This window comes from Thunnus albacares, chromosome 12 (assembly GCF_914725855.1).
Source record: "Thunnus albacares chromosome 12, fThuAlb1.1, whole genome shotgun sequence".
NCBI lineage: Eukaryota > Metazoa > Chordata > Actinopteri > Scombriformes > Scombridae > Thunnus > Thunnus albacares.
In genome coordinates this window covers 28,872,058-28,895,041 of record NC_058117.1, presented here as the reverse complement: position 1 = coordinate 28,895,041, position 22,984 = coordinate 28,872,058, and the positions used below count along the sequence as shown (strand labels likewise).

The 22,984-nt window shown below is 37.1% G+C and overlaps 3 protein-coding genes across 3 annotated transcripts; all 3 read right to left on the bottom strand.

The window, feature by feature from the left end:
- Positions 1–814: 814 nt before the first annotated feature.
- LOC122993429 lies at positions 815–16,100 on the bottom strand. Its single transcript, XM_044367580.1, has 5 exons — positions 15,963–16,100; positions 14,629–14,727; positions 13,674–13,966; positions 10,956–12,663; positions 815–2,255 (listed from the first exon to the last, which is right to left on the bottom strand). The coding sequence occupies exons 3-5, from the start codon at positions 13,951–13,953 to the stop codon at positions 1,298–1,300; spliced, it is 2,946 nt and encodes a 981-aa protein (XP_044223515.1). The 5' UTR covers positions 13,954–13,966; positions 14,629–14,727; positions 15,963–16,100; the 3' UTR covers positions 815–1,297.
- Positions 6,687–9,026, bottom strand: LOC122994327 (tripartite motif-containing protein 16-like). Its single transcript, XM_044368947.1, has one exon. The coding sequence runs from the start codon at positions 8,905–8,907 to the stop codon at positions 7,237–7,239; it is 1,671 nt and encodes a 556-aa protein (XP_044224882.1). The 5' UTR covers positions 8,908–9,026; the 3' UTR covers positions 6,687–7,236.
- Positions 16,101–18,083: 1,983 nt separating the features above from the next.
- On the bottom strand, positions 18,084–20,003 carry LOC122993428 (GTPase IMAP family member 9-like). Its single transcript, XM_044367579.1, has 2 exons — positions 20,000–20,003; positions 18,084–19,436 (listed from the first exon to the last, which is right to left on the bottom strand). The coding sequence occupies exons 1-2, from the start codon at positions 20,001–20,003 to the stop codon at positions 18,481–18,483; spliced, it is 960 nt and encodes a 319-aa protein (XP_044223514.1). The 3' UTR covers positions 18,084–18,480.
- Positions 20,004–22,984: the final 2,981 nt, after the last annotated feature.

Here is a 22,984-nt window from a genome sequence, read left to right as displayed (position 1 = left end):
TGTCTCAGGCCTATGAACTGAACAAAATGAAACAGAAAAAATAATGTCAATGTCTATGTCATAATGCAACTTTTGTTGTTATAATGAATCCACTAACTCTTATTATTTACTCACTTTTTATTTGTTTTTTTTGTTTTTTTCCTTTCTTATCCTTTGATTTCTGTTTTTTTTCTTTTTTCCATCTTTTTCTCCCTTATTGGTTTGTTTTATGTTGTCTGTTTTTCGTTTGTTGCATGCTCATCTTTCTGGATCTGTACCAGAAAGATGAAAATCTTCCTTCTTTTAAGAGCACTTTTGTCCATTCTAAGCTTGATGTTTCTCCAACTTACACAAACACAATGCAATTTATTCCTTCTTGCAGTTTTGTATAATGAGATCTTGGGAAACGTATCATATCATCATTTAATCATTGACAGAAATGTTGTCTTTGAGTCTCCAACAAGATGCACAATAAAATTATCACTGACTTCAACTATTAGACATAAATAGAACTGGATCATCATATGCATATGTGTGGAAATAATGAAATCTGATTACTTAACTATAACCAACACTGTTTTCTACCATCAGTGATCTCTGATACCTCAAATACTTTACACTGCACAAGAGCTTTGAATCCATTTTGAGCAATAAATAGACTCAACCTCAAACATTCAGAAGCAAAATAGTTATTTATTTTTTTTAATGAAGAGTTTATCGACATCTTCTTGACCATCTGTGGCACAACTGAACAATTATTGATCATCTTGTGTGATGTGAAAGTGAAGATTTACAAGAAGTCACAGCAGTGAATTAAAGCTTTTTCAGTCCAGGATCAGAAAGTCTTTGTTGTTTTCTTGATTCAAATGTTTTGGAATCTTTGAATCTTTTATTCCAGTTTCCTTTCCGACCCTTCATCATACATGAGACTCATCTGACCACCTGCTGGCTATAAAAGTATAAAAGCAATCAGAGTAGCTGCTGATCCAAACCTTCTCTGTGTTCTTCATCACATTTGGTGTCTGTATTTGTGCACATATTGAACATATTAAATTCTCTCACTATTTTGTATTTGCCCTCCTTTTTTCTGGGTATAAAAGTCCTGCAGGACCAAATGACGACAAGAGAGAACTTTTTCTATCCTGTGTGAGACGTTAGGATCAGCAACAGTCTTTTACTTGTTTTGCTTTGAATACATCTTTATTTTATGGATAAACAGTTGTTGAGTAATTCTACGACAACAGCAGATGTCACTTTCACATTTCAAATGAATTGGATCTCACTGTGTGAAGGTGGGTGGGTTCTTGTGTTTGGATAATCAATTAATTAGGTGTGTGATTTGCCAAAGTATAGATGAACCGGCCTTAATCATTTGAATTATCATGTGGATTATTGAATTTTTCTTCTCGGCTTTCTGTCTAGCTTGAAATTCTTGGACTCCCCTCAGTTCTTTAATTTTCTCTTCCATTTCTCTTTCTTGTGCTTCCCTGAACTTTGTCTCCCTCTCCATGTCACCCTCCACTTCCTTCAGCTGTTGCTGAAACTTTTCCTCTAGTTTCTTCATCAGTTCTTCCTGCTCTTTGAGGTTTTCCTCTTCTTTTTCTTTCAAGATTCGTTGTTTCTCCTCTTCTATCGCTCTCTCTGCCTTTTGGAACATTTTGGTGGTGTAGTAGCTTCCTCCATTCTTCACATTCACATTTCTGATCTTCTTGAGCAGCTCGCTGACCTGTGATTGATCTTTCACCTCATTGTTGAACACGTGGTACTGGTTGTTACATTTGGCCACAAGTTCCTGCAGATCTTTGCTGTCCCTCAAGAACTCCTCAATAGGTTTCCCTCTGAGCAGGTCACCATGGGTAAAGAGAACCATGCTGTATTTGTCGGCTTCCTCACCAAGGATTGTCTGAATCATTTGTATCGTCTGCTTTTCTTCTTCAGTGATTCTGCCCAGTTTGATGACAACCAGGAAGATATGAGGTCCAGGACAAGCATAAGAAATGCTCTGGGCAATATCTTTAACTGTTTCCTCTTCAGTGTTCCTGGTGTCAAACAGGCCCGGAGTGTCGATAACAGCAATCTTTTGTCCATCCACCTCACCATAAGCCTTTTCACAGAGTGTAGTCAAAGACTGAGGGGAGCACTCTCGTCCTAGTATGGTGTTTCCTGTGGCGCTCTTCCCAACTCCAGTCTTCCCCACCATCACAATCCTGAGCAGCTCGTTATTGTGGTAGGCTGTAGGAAGCTGCAACTGCAAGACTGAAAAACAAAAATGAATACTTTGGGAAGCCTTACCTTACCTCAGCTATTCCATCATGGTCCTGTGATATTGCCATGATGGATGTAAAGAGGGGCCTGTCTGTCTCTATCTCAAAATAATCTTCAAATCTGTTTCTGACTGATCAGACGAGGACCAGTGATGACTTTTCATACCATATATGGGTCTGACTCGATAGCCTTTGTTTGAGTTTCTGCCAAGCTCAGCACAAGAGCAACCAATCATATTTGTTGATAAGCCCCCCCCAGAGGTTGATTAACAGTCAAATGTTATCCTGATATAATACACCGTGAAATAAATAAAAGAGGCTAATTACTTATTAATTAATTAAATTGTCAATTATTAACCATTAATCTTGTATTTTGTAGGTGGATATACTTTATTTTCATTTATATAATAAATTGTAATGTCAACTCTTAAATCAGTTGTACCGTCTTCATCCTGCGGCTTTCCTCGCTCCCATCTCATCTTTGTATACACTTTGTAAATATAAAAAGTCTCAATTTAGAAAATCTGACAGTCCATAAAGCAGCATTTTAACTTGTATAGTCTTATTTACAGTTATTGTAGACAAACAACACAGTATGGAATACTATAAGCTAGGGGTTTACAGTCCAGCAACATTAAAGCAGCAACAAGCAAGATAAACTGTACAATTAGAACAGCAATAATAAGAGAAGTGCTGAGAGCCCAGTATTTGTCTTTGTATCTATGTTTGTTGAGGCAGCGAAATCATTTGTATTTGTATTTGTATTCAAATAAAAGTGGAAAGAGGTTTAAAAATCATGACAGATCTCTAGCTGTTATACACCCATAACACAGAGACAGCAAACCATGTTACATGTAGGGAAGAACTTCAAAGGTCATTATTGCTTTGCACTTTTCATTTATTGCCTATTTTTTACAACCTAACTTTGTGGAAAGGAGAAGGGGAACAACAGGTTATGGAGAGTCCCTTTGGAGCACGTCGCTTGTGTCAGTAGCTCAGCTTTATCTCTGAGGAACACCCCCAACGCCGGGAGTGATGTCCAAATAAGGAAATATGCGTCATGTAGCACGTGGATGTGACTCCCCTCTAGATGTAACAGCGGAGCAGAGGAGAGAAACTGAGATAGCGATGAAACTGACCTGCGCGCTTGTATGTGACATGTTTTATTTCTGCCAGAAAACAAATATTTTAAAAAATATTAGTATGAAACAAATATTCATTAAAAAAAAACAACAAAAAAACAAATACATGTTTTCATGTATAGAGCCCTGCTTGTACAGGAACCTGAATTCATCTGTAACCTTCTCCATCCCTATATCGCCATTAGGTCACTTAGGTCTTCTGACCAGGGCCTGTTGGCTGTCCCTCGCTCTGAAAACAAAAGGTGATCGTGCCTTTGACGTGGAGGCTCCAACACTATGGAACTCTCTGCCTTACATACAGTCTGCGGTCTCTGAAGAAGCTTTTAAAAAGTAACTGAAAACCCATCTTTTCAAATTGGCCTTTGTCTCATCTTCAGATGTCTAGTGATTGTTCTTTTTGCATTTCTTTTGGGGTACCCTGTTGCCTGTGTTTTGTTTTTATGTCAACTATGTTCATTATTTTGTTTTTGTTAGTGTTAATTATTGTGTCTCATTTGTTTTGTCAATATAGTACGTTTTAGCCACAGTGTTGCTGGGGAGTGGGATTGTTTAAGGGACTGTTTATTCTTTATATTCAGCCTGCATGCACCCTTGAAATACTGGATGTGTGGCAGTTTGATGAGTATTTGCAGTGCATTTTCCTGTATGCAGTGCCCTAAGGGGGTGTAGTGGCCTTGGGAGTCGGCTGTGGTGTGATAAATATTGGCTTGATGCCCCTACAGTCATTATCGGCCTTCAAGGGCAGCATCTGAGAAGTAAGATAGGACTTTAACTTTCTCTAGTCATCCTGCGTGAACCTGGTTGCATGAATTTGTAATAATAAGGGTTAATCCGTTTTATAGTCCTGGTACTACCTCTTCATTTTTGCTGTTTAATTACAGAAACATTCTAAGCTATACTTGGATAAAAATCTAGGTTTATTACAGTATCAATGCAAGACCCTAGCTTATAATTATATTTTTGATTTCTCAATCTCAATTTTTACAGTTTCTAGCCATAACATTGTCTACAACTAGTGACGTACTACTCACAAATGTACTTTTATAAATAATATCAATGCATAAAGCAACCCCCACCCCCTTGTTAATCCTATTAATAAAATACATCTCAGATCTAACACATACATTAACCCATGACTCAAATTAATCAACATATTCCAACATTTCAGTTTAATAGAGTATTAATATTATAAGTACAGTTGTATATTGACTCACCACATTTTGTAAGTACGTTCCCCATGTTTGAGTAGAGGTGCTGCTGCAATAAGGGGAAATAAGTCTGTGTAGCTTCTTACAACAAACCACACCCATAAAACACTGTTAACATTAAGGAACAGCAGCACCCTTAAAAAAACCCAATGAAAAATATCTCAAATACCCCCCCCCCCCCCCCAAGAAAAATGACACTATACTGTATAAACATATTTAACATATAATGCAGGAGCCTCATTTCTGCAGAACAAGCAGTTTTACTTTCAATACTTAAATGTAGCTGACAGTACTTCTGTACTTTTACTTAATTTTAAATGTAGGACTTTCACTTGTAATGGAGTATTTTTTACATTGTATTGGTACTTTTAATTAAGTGAAGGATCTGAGTACTTCCAAAACTGGATTAAATGCTGCTTCTGCTACTAAGAGCACATGAGTACACTGTTAGCATACAGACTTGAGAAGAAATTTGATACTGAATTTGATACTGACAATCCCTGTTAACCCATTTATATAATCATAATCTGGATATTGAAAATATAGGAAGTATATTCAGCTGTTTGTCACCAGTTTATCATGTCTGTATTTGCCCACCAGGTGTCCTCGTTGGCTCTTTTCTTTTTGTGACAATACTTATCTACTCCCACGTTGAAGAGTGGATTTTCTCCTCACTTAACTGCCTGTTTGTTCAGTTCAATGTTTAGTCTTTCCATCCAAGTTTTCAGACATATCATTATAAAATGACAAGTTTTTTTTTAAAGAGTTTCCAAAATCCAAAGCACATGTTGACATCTGAAACAAACTGGTGGTGGTGAATATTAGTCACTTGTTATAAGTACAGAATGTATTCAACACCAACCAGTTTATGTTGTGTAGCAAGTTGTAAAATAATTATAATAACAATAATAATAAAAAATTAATATAAGTGTAATCAGTATCACACATTTAACCACTTCAGTTAACAACAGGATTGTTATTCACTCTTCCCATAGAGTGTTGCTTCACATTAGTTTTCACGTAGGTTTTGTCTCTAAATCTGCTCCTAAAGTTATTTAATTTGTTGCAGTTGTTGTTTCATGTTATCTCCAGAGGTTTTGATAGAATTTCTGAAATAAACACACTGACCACTTTTTTAATCTGTACTTTGAAAGACAGAAGAAATTGATTTTATTCATTTTATAAACATACATCAAAACTCAGAGAAAACATTCAATGTTTTCATCTACAGATTCTTTTCAACCACTCTGTTAAACCAGTGTGTCAGCTCTGTGGAAGATAATGATAAATTCTCACTCTACTGATTATGACAATAATGATTGCAACTTAATCACAATTCATGTTTCTTAACATTTAAAAAGTGATGTGAACAGATTAAACATATTATCAACTTTGATGAAATAAGACCTAGTCTCCATTAAGGCCCATGTAGTCAAACACAAGAAACAAGAAATACTTTTGCATCAAAGAAACAACACAGTTAAGTACCATACAGGCCACACAACAGTTTACATGTTTAATGAATAAATGTCCATCTTTTATCTCTTTCTATCTTATCCTTTATTCCATGTCACAGAATTCGTTTATGATTAAATAAATTCTCTGCAATAAAGAAAATAATGCTCTTTTACATTTCCAGTTTGACAGCCAACACAACATGGAAGAATAAAAATATAACAAGAGTAAGGTTATAATAATAATAATGAAATAAACAAAGTAGGACTAAAATTAAATGAACAATTTAAAATCTATTTACAGAATTGAATTAAACTCAGTTACTGTGGGTATAAAATGAATGTATGATGCAACGTGATCATGTGTTATACATTCGTCTGGTGTTGCCAGCTTGTAAATGTAGCATGAAGGTGTTTCAGGAGGAAAACTGCCTCAAATAAACTCTCATATTAGTTTCACATTTTCTCCAGAAGCTTTGAATGAGATCCTGAGATGAAGACAGAAGAAAATACTTTGTTCAATCTTGAAATAAAACAACTTTATTGATGATATAAAGCTTCAGATTGTTCACACATCCAATCAGTAAAGTCTGTTAAATGACTCTTGTTCAATGATTTCATGTTCAGATTCACTTCATCCACACAATCAGTTAGTTTAACCCAGAATGTCAGCTATGTACAACAACATAATAAATGATCTCCTTATTGATTATTATCACAATAATTCAAGTTTTATAATACTTTATAATACCTGATTTGTGTGTGACATTGGACAAAAGTATTACTAAATGCATCAATGTAAATGTAAACATACATTTCTTTACAGATTTACAAAGTCGTGAGAGTAAAATATCTATTGATAAAGGAAGTTCTGGTTCTTTCTCTGTTCAGACTGATGAAGTGGAAGAGAAACAAGAGCATATAGATGTATTTTGTATAAAACAAAATCATCATGATCAGTGAAAGCCTCCATGGTGAAACAGACACAAGAAAGAGCAGCAACTAAAGAAACTCAAATATTTACATAACAACAGATGAGAAGATGTCAAAGTTGACCATAATGTTTGATTGACAGCTGATCTCTGTGCAGAAACACTGCAGCAACGAGCTCTCAGCAACAATGACAGAGACAAAATCATTTTAAGAATTAACACAGAATTTAACCGACTGTCCCTTAAATGACTTCTGTCTATTTGAGTTTGCAGAACTCAGCAGTGACCCCGAAAGAGTAGTAAAGACGTAGTCCAGCATAGAGAGGCTGAGTGAATGTGGTCTGGACTCTATGGAGGAGAGTCATGGTTTCAGAGACGCTGTAGAAGGACAGAATACCTGCTCTGTGATCCAGGTACACTCCTACTCTGGAGGAACCAGGACCTGAGACGGGAGTTGAGACATTGTTGAACCTAAATGTATAACTGTTAGTGTCACAATCTAAAGCCCAAGATTTGTCATTGTGTCCAAATTCATTTGAGTTTCCTGCTCTGCTGTTGTTCTTATATGCGACTGCTACATGAACTCCTCTCCCGCTCCTCTCCACCTCCCAGTAACAACGTCCAGTCAGACTCTCTCTACTCAGGACCTGAAATCTTTCAAAGAATCTGTCTGGGTGACTAGAATAAGACTGTTTTTCTGTCTTTAATGTTGCTTTTCTGTTCCCCTCAGATAATAACAGATGTGTGTTTGCTGTGTTTGGATCCAGTGTGATTCCACGTGAATATTTTAAGAACTCAGCTCTGGTCTTGGGTTCTGCTTCTGACAGTAAAACGTCCACTTCAGTCACTGTCAGTGAGATGTTTGTCCATTTCTCCCTCAGGATGTCCTGTAGTTGATCTCTGAGCTCTGACACAGCTGCTGTCACATCCTCAAAGTATCTCAGAGGACGGATATTGATGCTGGATGAGTCTGTAGGTTCACTGAGTTGTGACAGTGAGGGGTAGTTGTGTAGAAACTGGTTGTGATCCTCTGTGTGTGAGAGCTGCTTCAGTTCAGCGTCTTTCCTCTTCAGCTCAGTGATCTCCTGCTCCAGCTTCTCCTGAAGCTCTTTGACTCGACTCACTTCAGTTTCCTGCTGGGATCTGATCTGCTGCTTCACATCAGAGCTTCTTTTCTGGATGAGACGGATCAGCTCAGTGAAGATCTTCTCACTGTCCTCCACTGCTTTATCAGCAGAACGACTGACGGCCTTCACCTCCTGTTGAAGCAGCTTCACATCTTTCTCTCTGTCCTGGATTCTCTGCTGGATGTTTTGTCGACTCACCTCGAGCTCTCTCTGCCTCTCAGTCCTTTCTGCTGCAGCTGAGACTGTGTCGTGGCCTTTATGTTCATCCACAGAGCAGAGATAACAGATACTCTGCTGATCAGTACGGCAGAACATCTTCATGACCTCATCATGACGAGAGCAGATGTTCTCCTGGAGCTTCTTGGAGGGGTCGACCAGCTTGTGTTTCTTTAATGGAGCTGCATCATAATGAGGCTGAAGGTGTTTCTCACAATAAGAGGCGAGACACACCAGACAGGACTTGAGAGCTTTCAGCTTCCTCCCAGTGCAGACATCACAGACCACATCTTCAGGTCCAACATAGCAGTGATCAGCAGGAGCAGCTTGGAGTCCAATCTTCTTCAGCTCCTCCACTATATCTGCTAACATGGTGTTTTTCACCAGGACAGGCCTCGGTGTGAAGGTCTGTCTGCACTGAGGGCAGCTGTAGATTTTCTTCTCATCCTCTTCATCCCAGAAACCTTTAATACAGCTCATGCAGTAGCTGTGTCCACAGGGAATAGTCACCGGATCCTTCAGTAGATCCAGACAGATCGAACAGCAGAATTTTGCTCCGTCCAGCTGAGCTCCTTGCTGCGCCATTTCACCTCTCAGTTGCAACGACTGTCTGAGTTTCACTTTCTGAGAAGTGAAACTAGTTTGAGCTCTGATCCAAACAGCATGTGTTTCTGCAGTGAATGGAGGCTGCAGCTCTTTTACATGTTGGTTACACCCATCTTCAAACTGTAGATCTGAAGGGGAGGGAACACGGAAATATGTGGACAGAGTGGAGCTTGTTGTGTTTGAGAGCAGGAAGAAGAGGGAGGAGTTATCAAGCTATGATTCACTCCAGGAGGAGGAGCAGTTTGAGAGAGATACTGTGTGTTTAACACTTGTTTTTCTACACTATACACAGTTAGACACTATCAGTACAAAGAGACTAATGAATTTAGGTGAAATGTGTTGAGCCACACCTCTGTTATTGTTAAGCTCTTTATCAGCAGACAAACTGTTTTGCTGCAAACAAATGTCTTTACTTTGACAAGCTCTAGAAGAAAAATGTGAGTGATTAAAAAATTATTAGAAGGATAGGAAAAAAGAAAAACATTTCTTCTACACAAAGTTTTATATTTTGTTCAACTACAGTTCAACTCATTTTTTCCAGTTTTACTTCTCCAGGCCTCTAAAATTATTCTAATTAAACGATCTGAAAATGTAAAATCACTGTTTTTATTCAGCAGTTAACAAGTCAAAAACAAATGGAACATGTGGTCACAAGTAGATACACTACTGGACATCACTGAAGTGCAGCACAGGTAGCTGTGGTTTCAAATGAATTCTTGTTTGGGTGAAACAGCCATATTAAATATGTAACCATAGAAACCAAAGTACTATGCTTATGATCCTGTGAGAAAGAGAAACAAAGAACATCTGTTCATGCTGAAGCATATCCTGACACGTCAGATTTGGTTCCAGCCTCTCAAATATGAATATTTTCTGGTTTCTTCAGTCATCTATGACAATAAACTGAATATCTTTGGGTTGTGGACAAAACAAGACATTGTAGGTTGAACCTTGATCTTTGGGAAACAGTGACATTTTATAGACCAAACAACTAATCGATTAATCGAGAAAATAATTAACAGATTAATTGATAATGAAAAGAATCATTAGTTGCAGCCCTACTTTGAACTACATTTAGGTCAGTGGTTCTCAACCACCACTTTTCCACTTTTCTACCATCAGTGATCTCTGATACCTCAAATACTTTACACTGCACAAGAGCTTTAAATCCATTTTGAGCAATAAATATACTCAACCTCAAACATTCAGAAACAAAATAGTCATTTATTTTTTTAAAGAAGAATTTATCGACATCTTCTTGACCATCTGTGGCACAACTGAACAATTATTGATCATCTTGTGTGATTAATAACACATATGGTCTAATATTGCAGAAATACACCCAGTAATAAAACAATAATTATCAACCATGAATTATCTGCTATTGTTACAAAATACGCCCAACAATAGAATATTGATTAACATCCAACTTCTGAACTTATAAATCAGACCAAACAAGAAAATGAAAAAAGTGAATGTGAAGATTTACAAGAAGTCACAGCAGTGAATTAAAGCTTTTTCAGTCCAGGATCAGAAAGTCTTTGTTGGATTATTCAATTTCTCTTCTTGGCCTTTAGCTTGAAATTCTTGGTGTTCCTTCAGTTTTTTTCTCATGTTTACTGTTGTTGTTTCGTCTCTTTTATTGCTCTCTCTGCTCTTTGGAACATTTCAGTGGTGTAGTGGCTCCATTCTGATCTTCTTGAACAGCTGTTTGACCTGAGAATGATCCTTAAAGTCATTAATGAACACATATTACTGGCTGTACTACCAGGAAGGTATGGGGTCCAGGAGAAGCATAAGAAATGCACTGAGCAATATCTTTAACTGTTGTCTTCATCTATCCTAGTTTCAAATAGTCTCTGGGTGTCAAACTTTTAATTGTCATACTTGGAACAGATCTTCATTATTTTTTCATATAAAGACAAATTGTTTAGTTATTAGTTATATAATTCATTTAATTTTACACTGAATGTGGGTTGGCATGCACGGGAAAGACGTGTTCATGCTACTCGTGTTTGTATTGTTATCTTTTCCAAAAGAAAAATGGCAAGGAAAATGAAAGGAGCAGTGGAAAACTTGAAACTAGCATTTGGACGATCCCGCTGCTGTCCTCTGCTATCTTTCTAGCTTGAAGTTCTTGCTTTTCCTTCAGTTTTTTCATTTTCTTTTTGATTTCTATTTCACGTTCTTCCATTAATTTATTCTGCTTCTCAATGTCACCCTTCACCTCTCTGAGCTGTTGCTGAAACTTTTCCTCTATTTCCTTCCTCAGTGTCTCCTGCTCTTTGCAGTTTTGCTCTTCTCTCTCTTTAAGAATTCGTTGTTTCTCCTCTTCTATCGCTCTCTCTGCCTTTTGGAACATTTTGTTGGTGTAGTAGCTTCCTCCATTCTGCACATTAATATTTCTTATCTTCTCTAGCAGCTTGCTGACCTGAGAATGATCTTTCACCTCATTATTGAACACATGGTACCAGCCGTTATATTTGGTCACAAGTTCCCTCAGATCTTTGCTGTCCTTCAAGAACTCCTCAATAGTTTTCCCTTTGAGCAGGTCACCATGGGTAAAGAGAACCATGCTGTATTTGTCGGCTTCCTTACCAAAGATTTTCCGGATCTTCTGCACTGTCTGCTTTTCTTCGTCTGTGTATATGCCCAGTTTGATGACAACCAGGAAGATATGAGGTCCAGGTGAAGCATAAGTAATGCTCTGGGCAAGATCTTCAACTGTCTTCTCTTTATTGTTCCTGGTGTCAAACAGACCCGGAGTGTCAATAACAGCAATCTTTTGTCCATCCACCTCACCATAAACCTTTTCACAGCATTCTGTCAAAGATTTAGCAGAGAATTCTGATTCAAAGCACTTTTGACCCAGAATGCTATTTCCTGTGGCGCTCTTCCCAGCTCCAGTCTTCCCCACCAACACAATCCTGATCAGCTCATTATTGTTGTAGGTGGTGCGAGGTGTAGACCTGACGACTGAAAAAACTTGTCTGAGCTTTTGCTGATATTCTTCCTCTAGCTCCCTCTTCAGTTTCTCCTGCTCTTTGCGGTTCTGCTCTTCTTCCTCTTTCAGGATTCGTTGTTTCTCCTCCTCTATCGCTCTCTCTGCCTTTTGGAACATTTCGGTGGTGTAGTAGCTTCCTCCATTCTGCACATTTATATTTCTTATCTTATTGAGCAGCTCCTTGACCTGAGAACGATCCTTCACCCTATTATTGAACACGTGGTACTGGTTGTTACATTTAGCCACAAGTTCCTGCAGATCTTCACTTTCCCTCAAGAACTCCTCAACAGCTTTCCCTTTGAGCAGGTCACCATGGGTAAAGAGAATCATGCTGTATTTGTTGGCTTCCTCACCAAAGATTTCCTGAATGTTCTCTATTGTATGTTTTTCCTCCTCTGTGAATCTGCCCAGTTTGATGACAACCAGGAAGATATGAGGTCCAGGTGAAGCATAAGAAATACTCTCAGCAATATATCTATTTGTTCCCTCTTCAGTCTTTATGGTATCAAACAGGCCCGGAGTATCAATAACAGCAACCTTTTGTCCATCCACCTCACCAGAAGCCTTTTTACAGTGTTCTGTCAAAGATGCAGGAGATAAATGTGATTTAAAGCACTGTTTTCCCAGAATGGTGTTTCCTGTGGCGCTCTTCCCAACTCCAGTCTTCCCCACCATCACAATCCTGATCAGTTCATTATTGTTGCAATTTGTTGGAGGTGTAGACCCAAAGGCTGAAAAGAAGGACAAACAATAAATTCTATGTGTATTCATAAAATATGTTCAATTAGTCCACATTAGGGATGGATAACTATGGTTGGAAAGGCTTAAGTTGTGCCTACAGCACACAGTTTTATAGTACATTGGTATCCTTCCTCTAGGTGTAAAACACAGTGGATTCATATGGACATACTGTATATTATGTGTGATCTGCAAAAGGTTTGGTAGATAAAAGTTACTGCTACAAAATCAGTCTAAATATGGCTGAATTGTGATTCATAACTGCAAACTGGCTTTTTAACATGATGACTGTTGCTTTATTGTATTGTAAGATGTTAAATGTTAAAGACATTTGTAAGAACCTGTGTTCACCTTTATGTTAAAATAGACCTGAAAATGAAACATTGATTAAGTGTTATATCATGACTCAAAAAAGCGACAGATTGGATTATTAAACTCAAATTATGAAAACAATGAAAATCTATAACTGCTGCAAGGATTAAATCAACAGTCCTCAGCTGTGCAATTCATTTAATAGGTTAAAGTACAAAAAACAAAAAAGACTAAAGTCATTGGACCATATTTTCCTGAAACTGTGCGCGGGTGCAGATCCAAGTCTTAATTTCTGGCGCATGCCCCATGTGGGTGTGACCAACTATTTTTTGCAATTTTTCCTGAACAGTGTCGGCACTTCTCATACACAGCCACGTGCAAAGTGGAAGAGAGACATTATTAGCCGGACGTAAACAGAATCAGCAGGTCGAGTCAAGGAGAGCTTCAATCATGACCAATCACATGAGCTCCTCTTAACCCCAGCAACAAGTGCGTTTTAAGGGGTCTTATTTCCCAATGAGGCTAAGATGGAGAGTGAGACTAACAGATGACAGGTTGCAGCAACCAACAACATTATTTCTACATATTTTTGCTAACACATTACTATTATAGAACACTGCAACTCATAACTCATGTAATCATTTATGAAATGTATGTGACACTGCTTTTCAGATTCCTTCCCCTAACTTACCTTTTGGTCCTGAGCAGGTGTTTTGTAAATGCTGCTCCAGATCATTCCTGTTGATCTTTTCTAAAACCTTCATGGTCAGCAGCAGAGCTCCAGGCTCCTGATATTTCTGTACCATTAGATCAACTGTGCGTGTCTTTGCTGCATTCTCCAGTTGAGCCACTGGGATGCCTGAAAAGCCCTCCAGGTTGCCATCCTGCTCCAGGAACCACTTGAAATCCTTAAATTCATCTTCTTTTAATTTTGCCAGAATTTTAAAGAGCTCCTCTTTAGGTTTCGTCATTATGGGCCCCCTGCTGAAAATAAGAGAAATTTTAAACAGGAAGGACATGTATTCAGGTCTCATCTCATGACACTTTACTTTGAAATGTAAATCATCTACTGTTTGAAAAAAACAGGTCACACAACTGTAGTGCTCCTGATTACCAGTCCGGGCCTTAGTTCACCTGTGTGAAGCACCTAAAATCAGGGGTGGAGCAGCGAATCAAACTGAATGCCATGCATTTAAACAATTTTTTTTCTACTACTGTAGTTGTAACCACAGCTTACCATAAAATAGTTAAAGAGACCATAGGAGTGTAACAACTCAGCAGAATTTATTTCGGGTCTCATAGCAGTTTACTTCTTGCATCCGGTTATTTGTATGAATTGCTATACTGGAGCATGGCTATCCTTATAATACTTCAGATAATCACAGAGTATCTTTATCCTACTTCCTTACATACCTTATAGACATGAAATTAAAGGAAACTTACACTTCCATTAAAATGAAATGGATAGTTATTGATGCAAAACAAATTGAACCCTGGTAACAAATCAGTATCAGGAAAGAATCCAATCAGTAGTCATTTTTAAGTCCATGGACTAGTACAACCTTATTATCTATTTTTTTAAAGTTTCTCTTTTAGTAGGAATCCAAAAGGGACTTTTAATTGTCTTTAATTGGGAAATTAAATACCAAAAGCTGTCCAGGAGGTTTTGTATCAGCAGGCGTCAGTTCCTCTCCAACAGCCACAGGAAACAAGTGGTCCCTCTTCATCTGAAGTCCTCCTCCAAACTAACAGGAGAATATCACATAAGCAGGTCATTTGAGGCTAGTGAGTGCAGAGAGTGAGCAACTAGCTCTCACAGGACACAGCTACAACCGTCTGAACCCTTTTTAAGCTCAATAATAAATAGCTTTCATATACAATACAAACTATAACTCACTGTAACTTATATTAAATGCAACACACGCATTACTCCCTAACATAAGGAGTAAAACTATGACGTCTAAAGCAACATATTCCTTTGACATTTAGCTTCAAATAGCATGAACTATGTGAGTTTACATTCTGGACACAGAGGTAACTTGTATGCCAAAGCATGGTGGCTAATTAGCGATTAGTTTAACTCACGATTATCGATTAGCATGCTAATAAACATTAATTTGGTCGTTAAGACTTTCACATAAAGCAGGCAACACATTACCATAAGACAGACAGATGTTACACATCTTAAATATGAATGCTCACCTTTGTCTATGACTATTCAAAAACGACAATAGAAGTGACTTTACAAACCAAATTTGCCACCTGGCTTACATTTAGGATAGCCTATTTCATTTATATTCAATGATATTAGCTGAGCTGATACATCACATAACAAGACGAGGTTACAAAATAAAACTCTACATTACTAAACTAGTAACAGAAGCACCGTTGCTGAATGTACGTAACTTTACTACAACATTTTACTCTTCCCTGGCCTGGTGGGTTGGTGAAATGGCTGTGTGTTCACAGGGGGGGTGGAATTCTGTTTCTGTGAACGTAAAGGTGTCACAACACCCGTGACACCCACGGCTGCCTGAAGTCTCAAAACACAAATCCAGGACACCACAAATATTTGTATATATCAACCCAAAAAATTCCGACAATGTTAGAATGAAATTAAAGCTGATGTGTTCTGCCGCCTATTTGGAGCAAGCAATTATAGGATAATTTATACATTTAAACTCCGTGGTTAAACTCCTCCTCTGCATATCTGAAAGTCCACATTTGCCCTTCGTTATTTAGTCTACATTTCGTTTTTACGAACACCACTTTATGTTTAGGACGTGCCAAATTGATGTTTTTATACACATTTATACATCTAGCGTCTGGACATACAACTGAACTAATTTTTCCACTGATTTCTATACATTCTGAATTTAAGAGTCTTCGGTCACCGTTGACTCTGATATCAGTCAAAACATAACAAGTTTTAGTCCACTAGATAAATTAATATGATGAATACAGTTATATATCGACTTACCTTGTTTTAATGTGTTGCTGCTCATTTTTGTTTCAGAGAGAGAAGAGCAGATTTGTTGGGGAAGTGAAAGCAAATTTCAGAATCTATCTACCATTCTGCCTCGTTGTGTAACTTCATGCAACAAACCACACCCAGAAAACACTGTTGACACCAAAGTACAACGTCATTCTTCCTCCATCTACAGGATTCCTTCTGGTAACTGTAAATGGTTAACCATGTCCTTGTAAACCACGTCCCATGTCAACTGACTACAAATGCTACTTGCACTAGATTATAAAAAACACAACGAGTTCCACTTGTGGCAAAAAAATTGCAGATACATCAACATATACTTACATACTTCACCTTCTTTGTACATGGTTTAAATACTTTTTGGAGTGGTAAATTTGGGGTGAGAGGAGGAATTATAATGTGCAATAAATTTGCTATATTTCCAAGAATTATCTGAAAACGTAATGTGGCTGGGCTGGATGTCATAAGTCCACAGTCTCTTAACTTAAAGCATTGTCTCCATATAGATACCATCAAAGAGGCGTTCACTGCAGTTAAACAGTGAACACAGATGGAAATTTACCAAACCATACCCACATCACACTGTTTACAACTAGCATAGTGAAATCTAGGTGTGTATAGTTCATTTATAGATCAGGTCTAAAAGCCAAAGTCACAAAAGGTGCAAAAAACCCTAGTTAATTCTACCATTTACTGTATTCAGAGGTTGAATACTTAATTATTGTAAAACCACTTGAGTAGTAAATATGGTACAAACATTACTTCAGGTACACTTAAAAATATTGAAATTATATTATATCGTCCACCTATTATGGGGTACTTTTGGGGACTGGAAATATACTATATTTTTGGTATTGTAAGTACATTAAATATTGTAGTATTTCTTAGCAAATGTCTTGTTTAATTTTCCCCATTGAATTTTATTTCTGAGTCAAATATCTTCTACATTTTATTTCTGGGTCAACTATCCTCCACATGTAGCTCTTTACTGTAAAAATACAGAATTTAAATTACCACTTTGTATGGAGAACATAAACAGCAAGCTATGAGGTTGTGGCATAAAAAGTCACCATGGCTCAAGTGAGAAAGTAAATGCCGCGTGCAGAAACATAATGTCTTTTGACAGAAAGAGAAAGAGAAGGCAGCACAGTCCCGCCCACAACATTTAATTGACATGTGATCTCTGAGGACATGCAGTGTAGAAACACCAATGTAAAAAACAAAATGTTGACAAGTTGACAACTAATTAAAAAGTGGTGAATATTAGTCACTTATTACAAGTACAGTATGTATTCAACACCAACCAGTTTATGTTATGTAGCAAGTTGTAAAATAACTATGATAACTAAGTGTAATCACTATCACATATGAAACAGATCAATTTATACATTTAACCACTTCAATAATCAACAGGATTGTTATTCACTCTTTCCAATCTGCTCATGAAGTAATTTTATTTGTCCAAGTTGCCATTTCACATTATCTCCAGAGGTTTTGATAGAATATCTGAAATAAACACTTTTTTAAATCTGTATTTTGAAAGACAGAAGAAATTGATTTTTTTAATTAATTTTGCAAACATGCATCAAAATTCAGAAAAACTCTCCTGGTCAGTGTTTTCATCTACAGATTTATTTCAGTCACTCTGTTAAATCAATATATCATCTCTGTGGAGGAAAATGATAAATCCTCAGTCTGCTGATTATAACAATAATGATTACAACTTAATCACAATTCATGTTTTTCTTAACATTTAAAAAGTGGTGTGAACAGATTAAACATATTATCAGCTGGCCAGCCGGCCTTTACAACTGGACTTTCTACTCTCTGTTCACAACATAATAACAAATGAACATGAGCTCTACAAACCCAGTCAACTGATACTACTTTCACAAGATGTTAAGCTTTTAAAACATTTCTGAGTTTGACTTCCAGCAGGTCTTTGAAATAAATCAACACATTGATATTGTTCTGTTTCCTGTAGAAATGATTCTTTCATTCAACCTTTATTTAACCCATTAATGACTAACGACTATATTTAGTATGTTAAGGAAAAGCCCCACTGATTTTTTTTCTGTTTGAGTTGGAAACACAAAATTTGCTGTGGAAACTGTCAAGACACGTGGCTTCACATGATGAAACAAATTTTTTTCTAATAGATGATTTGCAAAACTAGAGATAAACAGACATGAATCATTTGAATTAACAGTTGGATTATTGAATTTCTCTTCTCGGCCTTTAGCTTGAAATTCTTGGTGTTCCTTCAATTTTTTTCTCATGTTGTTGTTGTTGTTGTTTCTTCTCTTTGATTGCTCTCTCTGCTCTTTGGAACATTTTAATGGTGTAGTGGCTCCATTCTGATCTTCTTGAGCAGCTGTTTGACCTGAGAATGATCCTTAAAGTCATTAATGAACACATATTACTGGCTGTACTACCAGGACGGTATGGGGTCCAGGAGAAGCATAAGAAATGCACTGAGCAATATCTTTAACTGTTGTCTCTTCATCTATCTTGGTCTCACAGGTCCTCTGGACAACGCCGTTATGACGATAGGCAAAACAATTAAACCTAATTCAATAAACATGGCTTTGATCTTAGCATTGTTCTCGGCCTCCTTTCTGGCCTGAAATTCTTGCTCTTCTTTTAGTTTTTTTATTTTCTCTTTTTCTTCTTTTTCATGTTCTTCTCTTAATTTCTCCGTCTCAGCCTCAATCTCTCTCATGTTTTGCTGATACTTTTTCTCTAGTTCCTTCCTCAGTTCCTCCTGCTCTTTGCAGTTTTGCTTTTCTTTCTCTTGCAGGATTCGTTGATTCTCCTCTTCTATCGCTCTCTCTGCCTTTTGGAACATTTCGTTGGTGTAGTGGCTTCCTCCATTCTGCACATTTATATTTCTTATCTTCTCAAGCAGCTTTCTGACCTGAGAATGATCCTCCACCTCATTATTGAACACGTGGTACTGGCCGTTACATTTGTCCACAAGTTCCTGCAGATCTTCGCTGTCCTTCAAGAACTCCTCAATAGTTTTCCCTTTGAGCAGGTCACCATGGGTAAAGAGAACCATGCTGTATTTGTTGGCTTCCTCACCAAAGATTTTCTGAATCTTCTGCACTGTGTGTTTTTCTTCCTCTGTGATTCTGCCCACTTTGATGATGACCAGGAAGATATGAGGTCCAGGTGAAGCATAGGAGATGCACTGGGCAATTTCTTTGACGGTTTCCTCTTCAGTGTTCCTGGTGTCAAACAGGCCTGGAGTGTCGATAACAGCAATCTTTTGTCCATCCACCTCATAATAAACCTTTTCACAGTGTTCTGTCACAGATATAGCACAGACCTCAGACTTAAAGCACTTTTGGCCCAGAATGGTGTTTCCTGTGGCGCTCTTTCCAACTCCAGTCTTCCCCAATATCACAATCCTAATCAGCTCATTATTGTTGAAGACCGTGGGAGGTGTAGACCCAACAACTGAAAAAAAGGGACAAACAATCAATGTGTGTTCATAAAATATGTTCAATTAGTCCATATCAGGGATGGATAACTATTACACAGTTTTAGGGTAGATGAGTGTTTCATCTCTTAGTTGCTGAAGATTCTTAATTCTTGAGTTTGGTTACAATATCTTGTAAAAATGGTCCAAAGTTATTGTTTAAGGAGAATTTTAAGAACCATACTGGATTATTTGTATTATTTTAATATTTTCGACTTGATCTTTGATGTTGTCTGAATCATTATGTTTCTAGTACCAAAAGACTCATATACACACCCAACTAGTTCTGTATGTACAATGTGTGAGTTTCAGTGTTTATGTCCGTAATGTCGGAGAAAACTGTAGACACTGACGGTCCTTCCTCTAGATGTAAACTTACTGCTACAAAGTGAGTCTAAATATGGCTGATTCGTGGTTCATAAATGCAAACTGGCTTTTTTAACATAATGACTGTTAGTTTATTGTACTGTAAGATGTTAAATGTGTGTTAAACACATTTGTAAAAGCCTGTGTTCACCTTTGTGTTAAAATAGACAGTTACCCATCAAAGGTTAAAATAGCCCTTTAACCAACACAAACATTAAATAACATAGATCTGTAAGTTTCAACAAATTACAGTATCCTGAATAGTGTGACAGAAGATGTTGTGTTGTCTCAATAATTTTAAATTATAAACTCAAAGTATGAACTCACTCACTGAAATTTTAACCAAAACGCATGAATTTTCAAATAATATTGACCACATTAACTAGACTAGATATGTCAATTATGCTTTCAATGTTTGGAGGAAATTAGAAAGGGAAATATCATTTTTATTATTGATTGTCCAGTTTCTTGGCAGTTTAACATTGAAAGGGGACGATGATGACGCATCGGTAACATTAACCTGGCAGTGGTGGTCCCATGCATGCATTCATTTGATCCATTTTGAAGCTTTTAGTGGCATCTCCTTCTCTCTCTGCTCCACCCTTCCTCTGTTTTCCACCGTCCATCTTTGTTTAGACGGTACTGGCACTTGCTGCCAAACGAAATGTGTAAATGTCAACTATTCAATTCAATTCAGTTCAATTAGGCTTTATTGGCATGACCATATTGAAGTACAGTATTGCAAATAATACAAACAGGGAGAAGTACAGGTTTTAATATACTAACAATAAGACATTACGTTAACCTTATAGTTTGAAAACAACAGTTGTTAATCACATTAATTGTGCTTGAAGGAGGAAAAGAAAAAAAAAGAAAAAGAAAGAAAGAAAGAAAAGAGGTAGCAAAAACAGAAAGCTGAACTTAACTGTCAGATATCAGCTATAATGGAAATAATAGCTTTTATTTGAAAAAACAAACAAATATATATATATATATATAGGTATATATACACCACCATATTACCAATAATAGTAGTAAATAAATAAGAGGTAAAAACTGTGTGTGTGTTTGTGTAGGGGGGGGTCACTCACTGTTCCTCAGAGTGTGGCAGATAGAGACGTACTCTGCTGCTAGGCTGCAGCTCTCTATGTGCTCTCCTAATACGATTGGTATTTTGTTTATGTTGGTTATGTGGTCAAATTCAGGATGTTTGTATTTGAATTTGGGGAAATATTTTATTCGGATTGGCTGGAGTTTTATGCATTCTGTTAGAAAGCACAGCGCCGTCTCAACTTTGTCTTTCTTGCACAGCTGGCAGAACTTTCTTTGTTTGTGTTCTTATTGGTGAGGTAGTTTTGTTTCTGGTGTGTTATAATTTGAAATATGAAATATTTGAAACATATATGAATATAAAACATGCAAAGATTTTGTTATGAACTCCTCAATTAATGTCAGTTGTTTGTGTGTATTGTGCCTTTTTGATTCTGAGTTTACGTTTATCGTGAAAATGTGTCACAGTAAAGAAGGCGCAAGTCCACATTTCCTGGATCTCTGTGTTTTTGATTGGATAAACTTAAAATACTCTCTCTCTCTCTCTCTCTCTCTCTCTCTCTCTCTCTCTCTCTCTCTCTCTCTCTCTCTCTACTTCCACCGTGCACGGTCACAGCTTGCAGAGCAGTGTTACGTTCAGGGTCAATAAATAAATAAATGAATAAATAAATAAATAAATAAATAAATAAGACTATGTCGTTCCAGGCCACCGGGAAAAATCCTGGTGCTCTCATTTTCCATGAGAAAGTTTCAGGGTATCCTGTAACCATAGTAACTCACTCCCACTCCTGTCTGCGTGCACACGGCTCAAGAGCAGAGGGAGAGACGCTGTGCTGCCAGAACAGCCGCTGTCTGAGATTACTCTGAGCAGCATGCATGAGAATTAATTACAACATAATAAGTGCATGAAAAGTGTCAATTGCGTGAGAGTTGGCAGCCCTGCAGCTTCTAACGTGAAGGAATGAGTCCAGCTATTATTTTAAACCGCTTTGTTTGAAGCATGGCTCTTACTGCGTGGTCGATAAACTTTATTTCTGCGTCCAGTTCAGCTGACATTCAACAGCAGGGACCATCTGTATGTTGCAGTTCTGATAAAAAAAAAATAGAAATAAGATAAAAAAGTAGAAGGCGTTGGAGTTTCACTGCAGCCATCCTCAAGTGTAGGAGAGAGAAATAAGAGAAGAGGAAGCAAAGTGTCGATAAAGAGACTCATGGCTGAGCATAAAGCTTATGAAACTTTGGTACAAGTCAAAAGAAAGAAAAAATGATGAGAGGTGCATCTATCGTACTTTTTTAATAGTCAGTATGTCAATTCTTTTTTTATTTTTATGTAGTCTACATTTTATTTTTCTAAATACCACTTTATGTTTAGGAAGTGCTGTATTGATATTTTATACACATTCATACATCTAACCTCTGGACATAAAACTGAAAGAAATGATCATTTCTCCACTGATTTCTATACATTTTCAATTTAAGAGCGTAGTTTGACTGATCTCTGATATCAGTCAAAACATAAGTTATAGTCCACTAGATAAAAAAAATATTAAGAATACAGTTATATATTGACTTACCTTGTTTTAATATGTTGCTGTTGATTTTTGTTTTAAAGAGAGAAGAGCAGATCTGCTGAAGTGAGGAGGTAAATGTCAGAATCTGCAACTCTGCCTCTTTATATCACTTCATGCTACAAACCACACCCATAACACACTGTTGACACCAAAGTACAGTCATTCTTCCTTTATAAATGAAACAAGAGGAATATGTTGCTTAATGTCCCACTATAACCACCATGATATGATGTGTGTGTGTTACAGACTTTTAAATGTTACATAAATGTTTTAATTGTAAACACTCATCATAAACACTAAAAAATGACAATGGAAAATGATGCATTTTTATACACTCACGTCTCCATAAATACTAATTCATATTTAATCATTACATTTAACATTGGTTAACTTGCTATTTCTTTTTCCACTAAGTTTTCATGTTTCAATTCAATCCTTAAATGATTCACTGTGATTAATTTTCTCTTTATAATCTAGATAGCGTAAGAATCCAGTCCTTCGGCATTTTCAGGATTTTTTCAGGTAACTGTAAATATAAA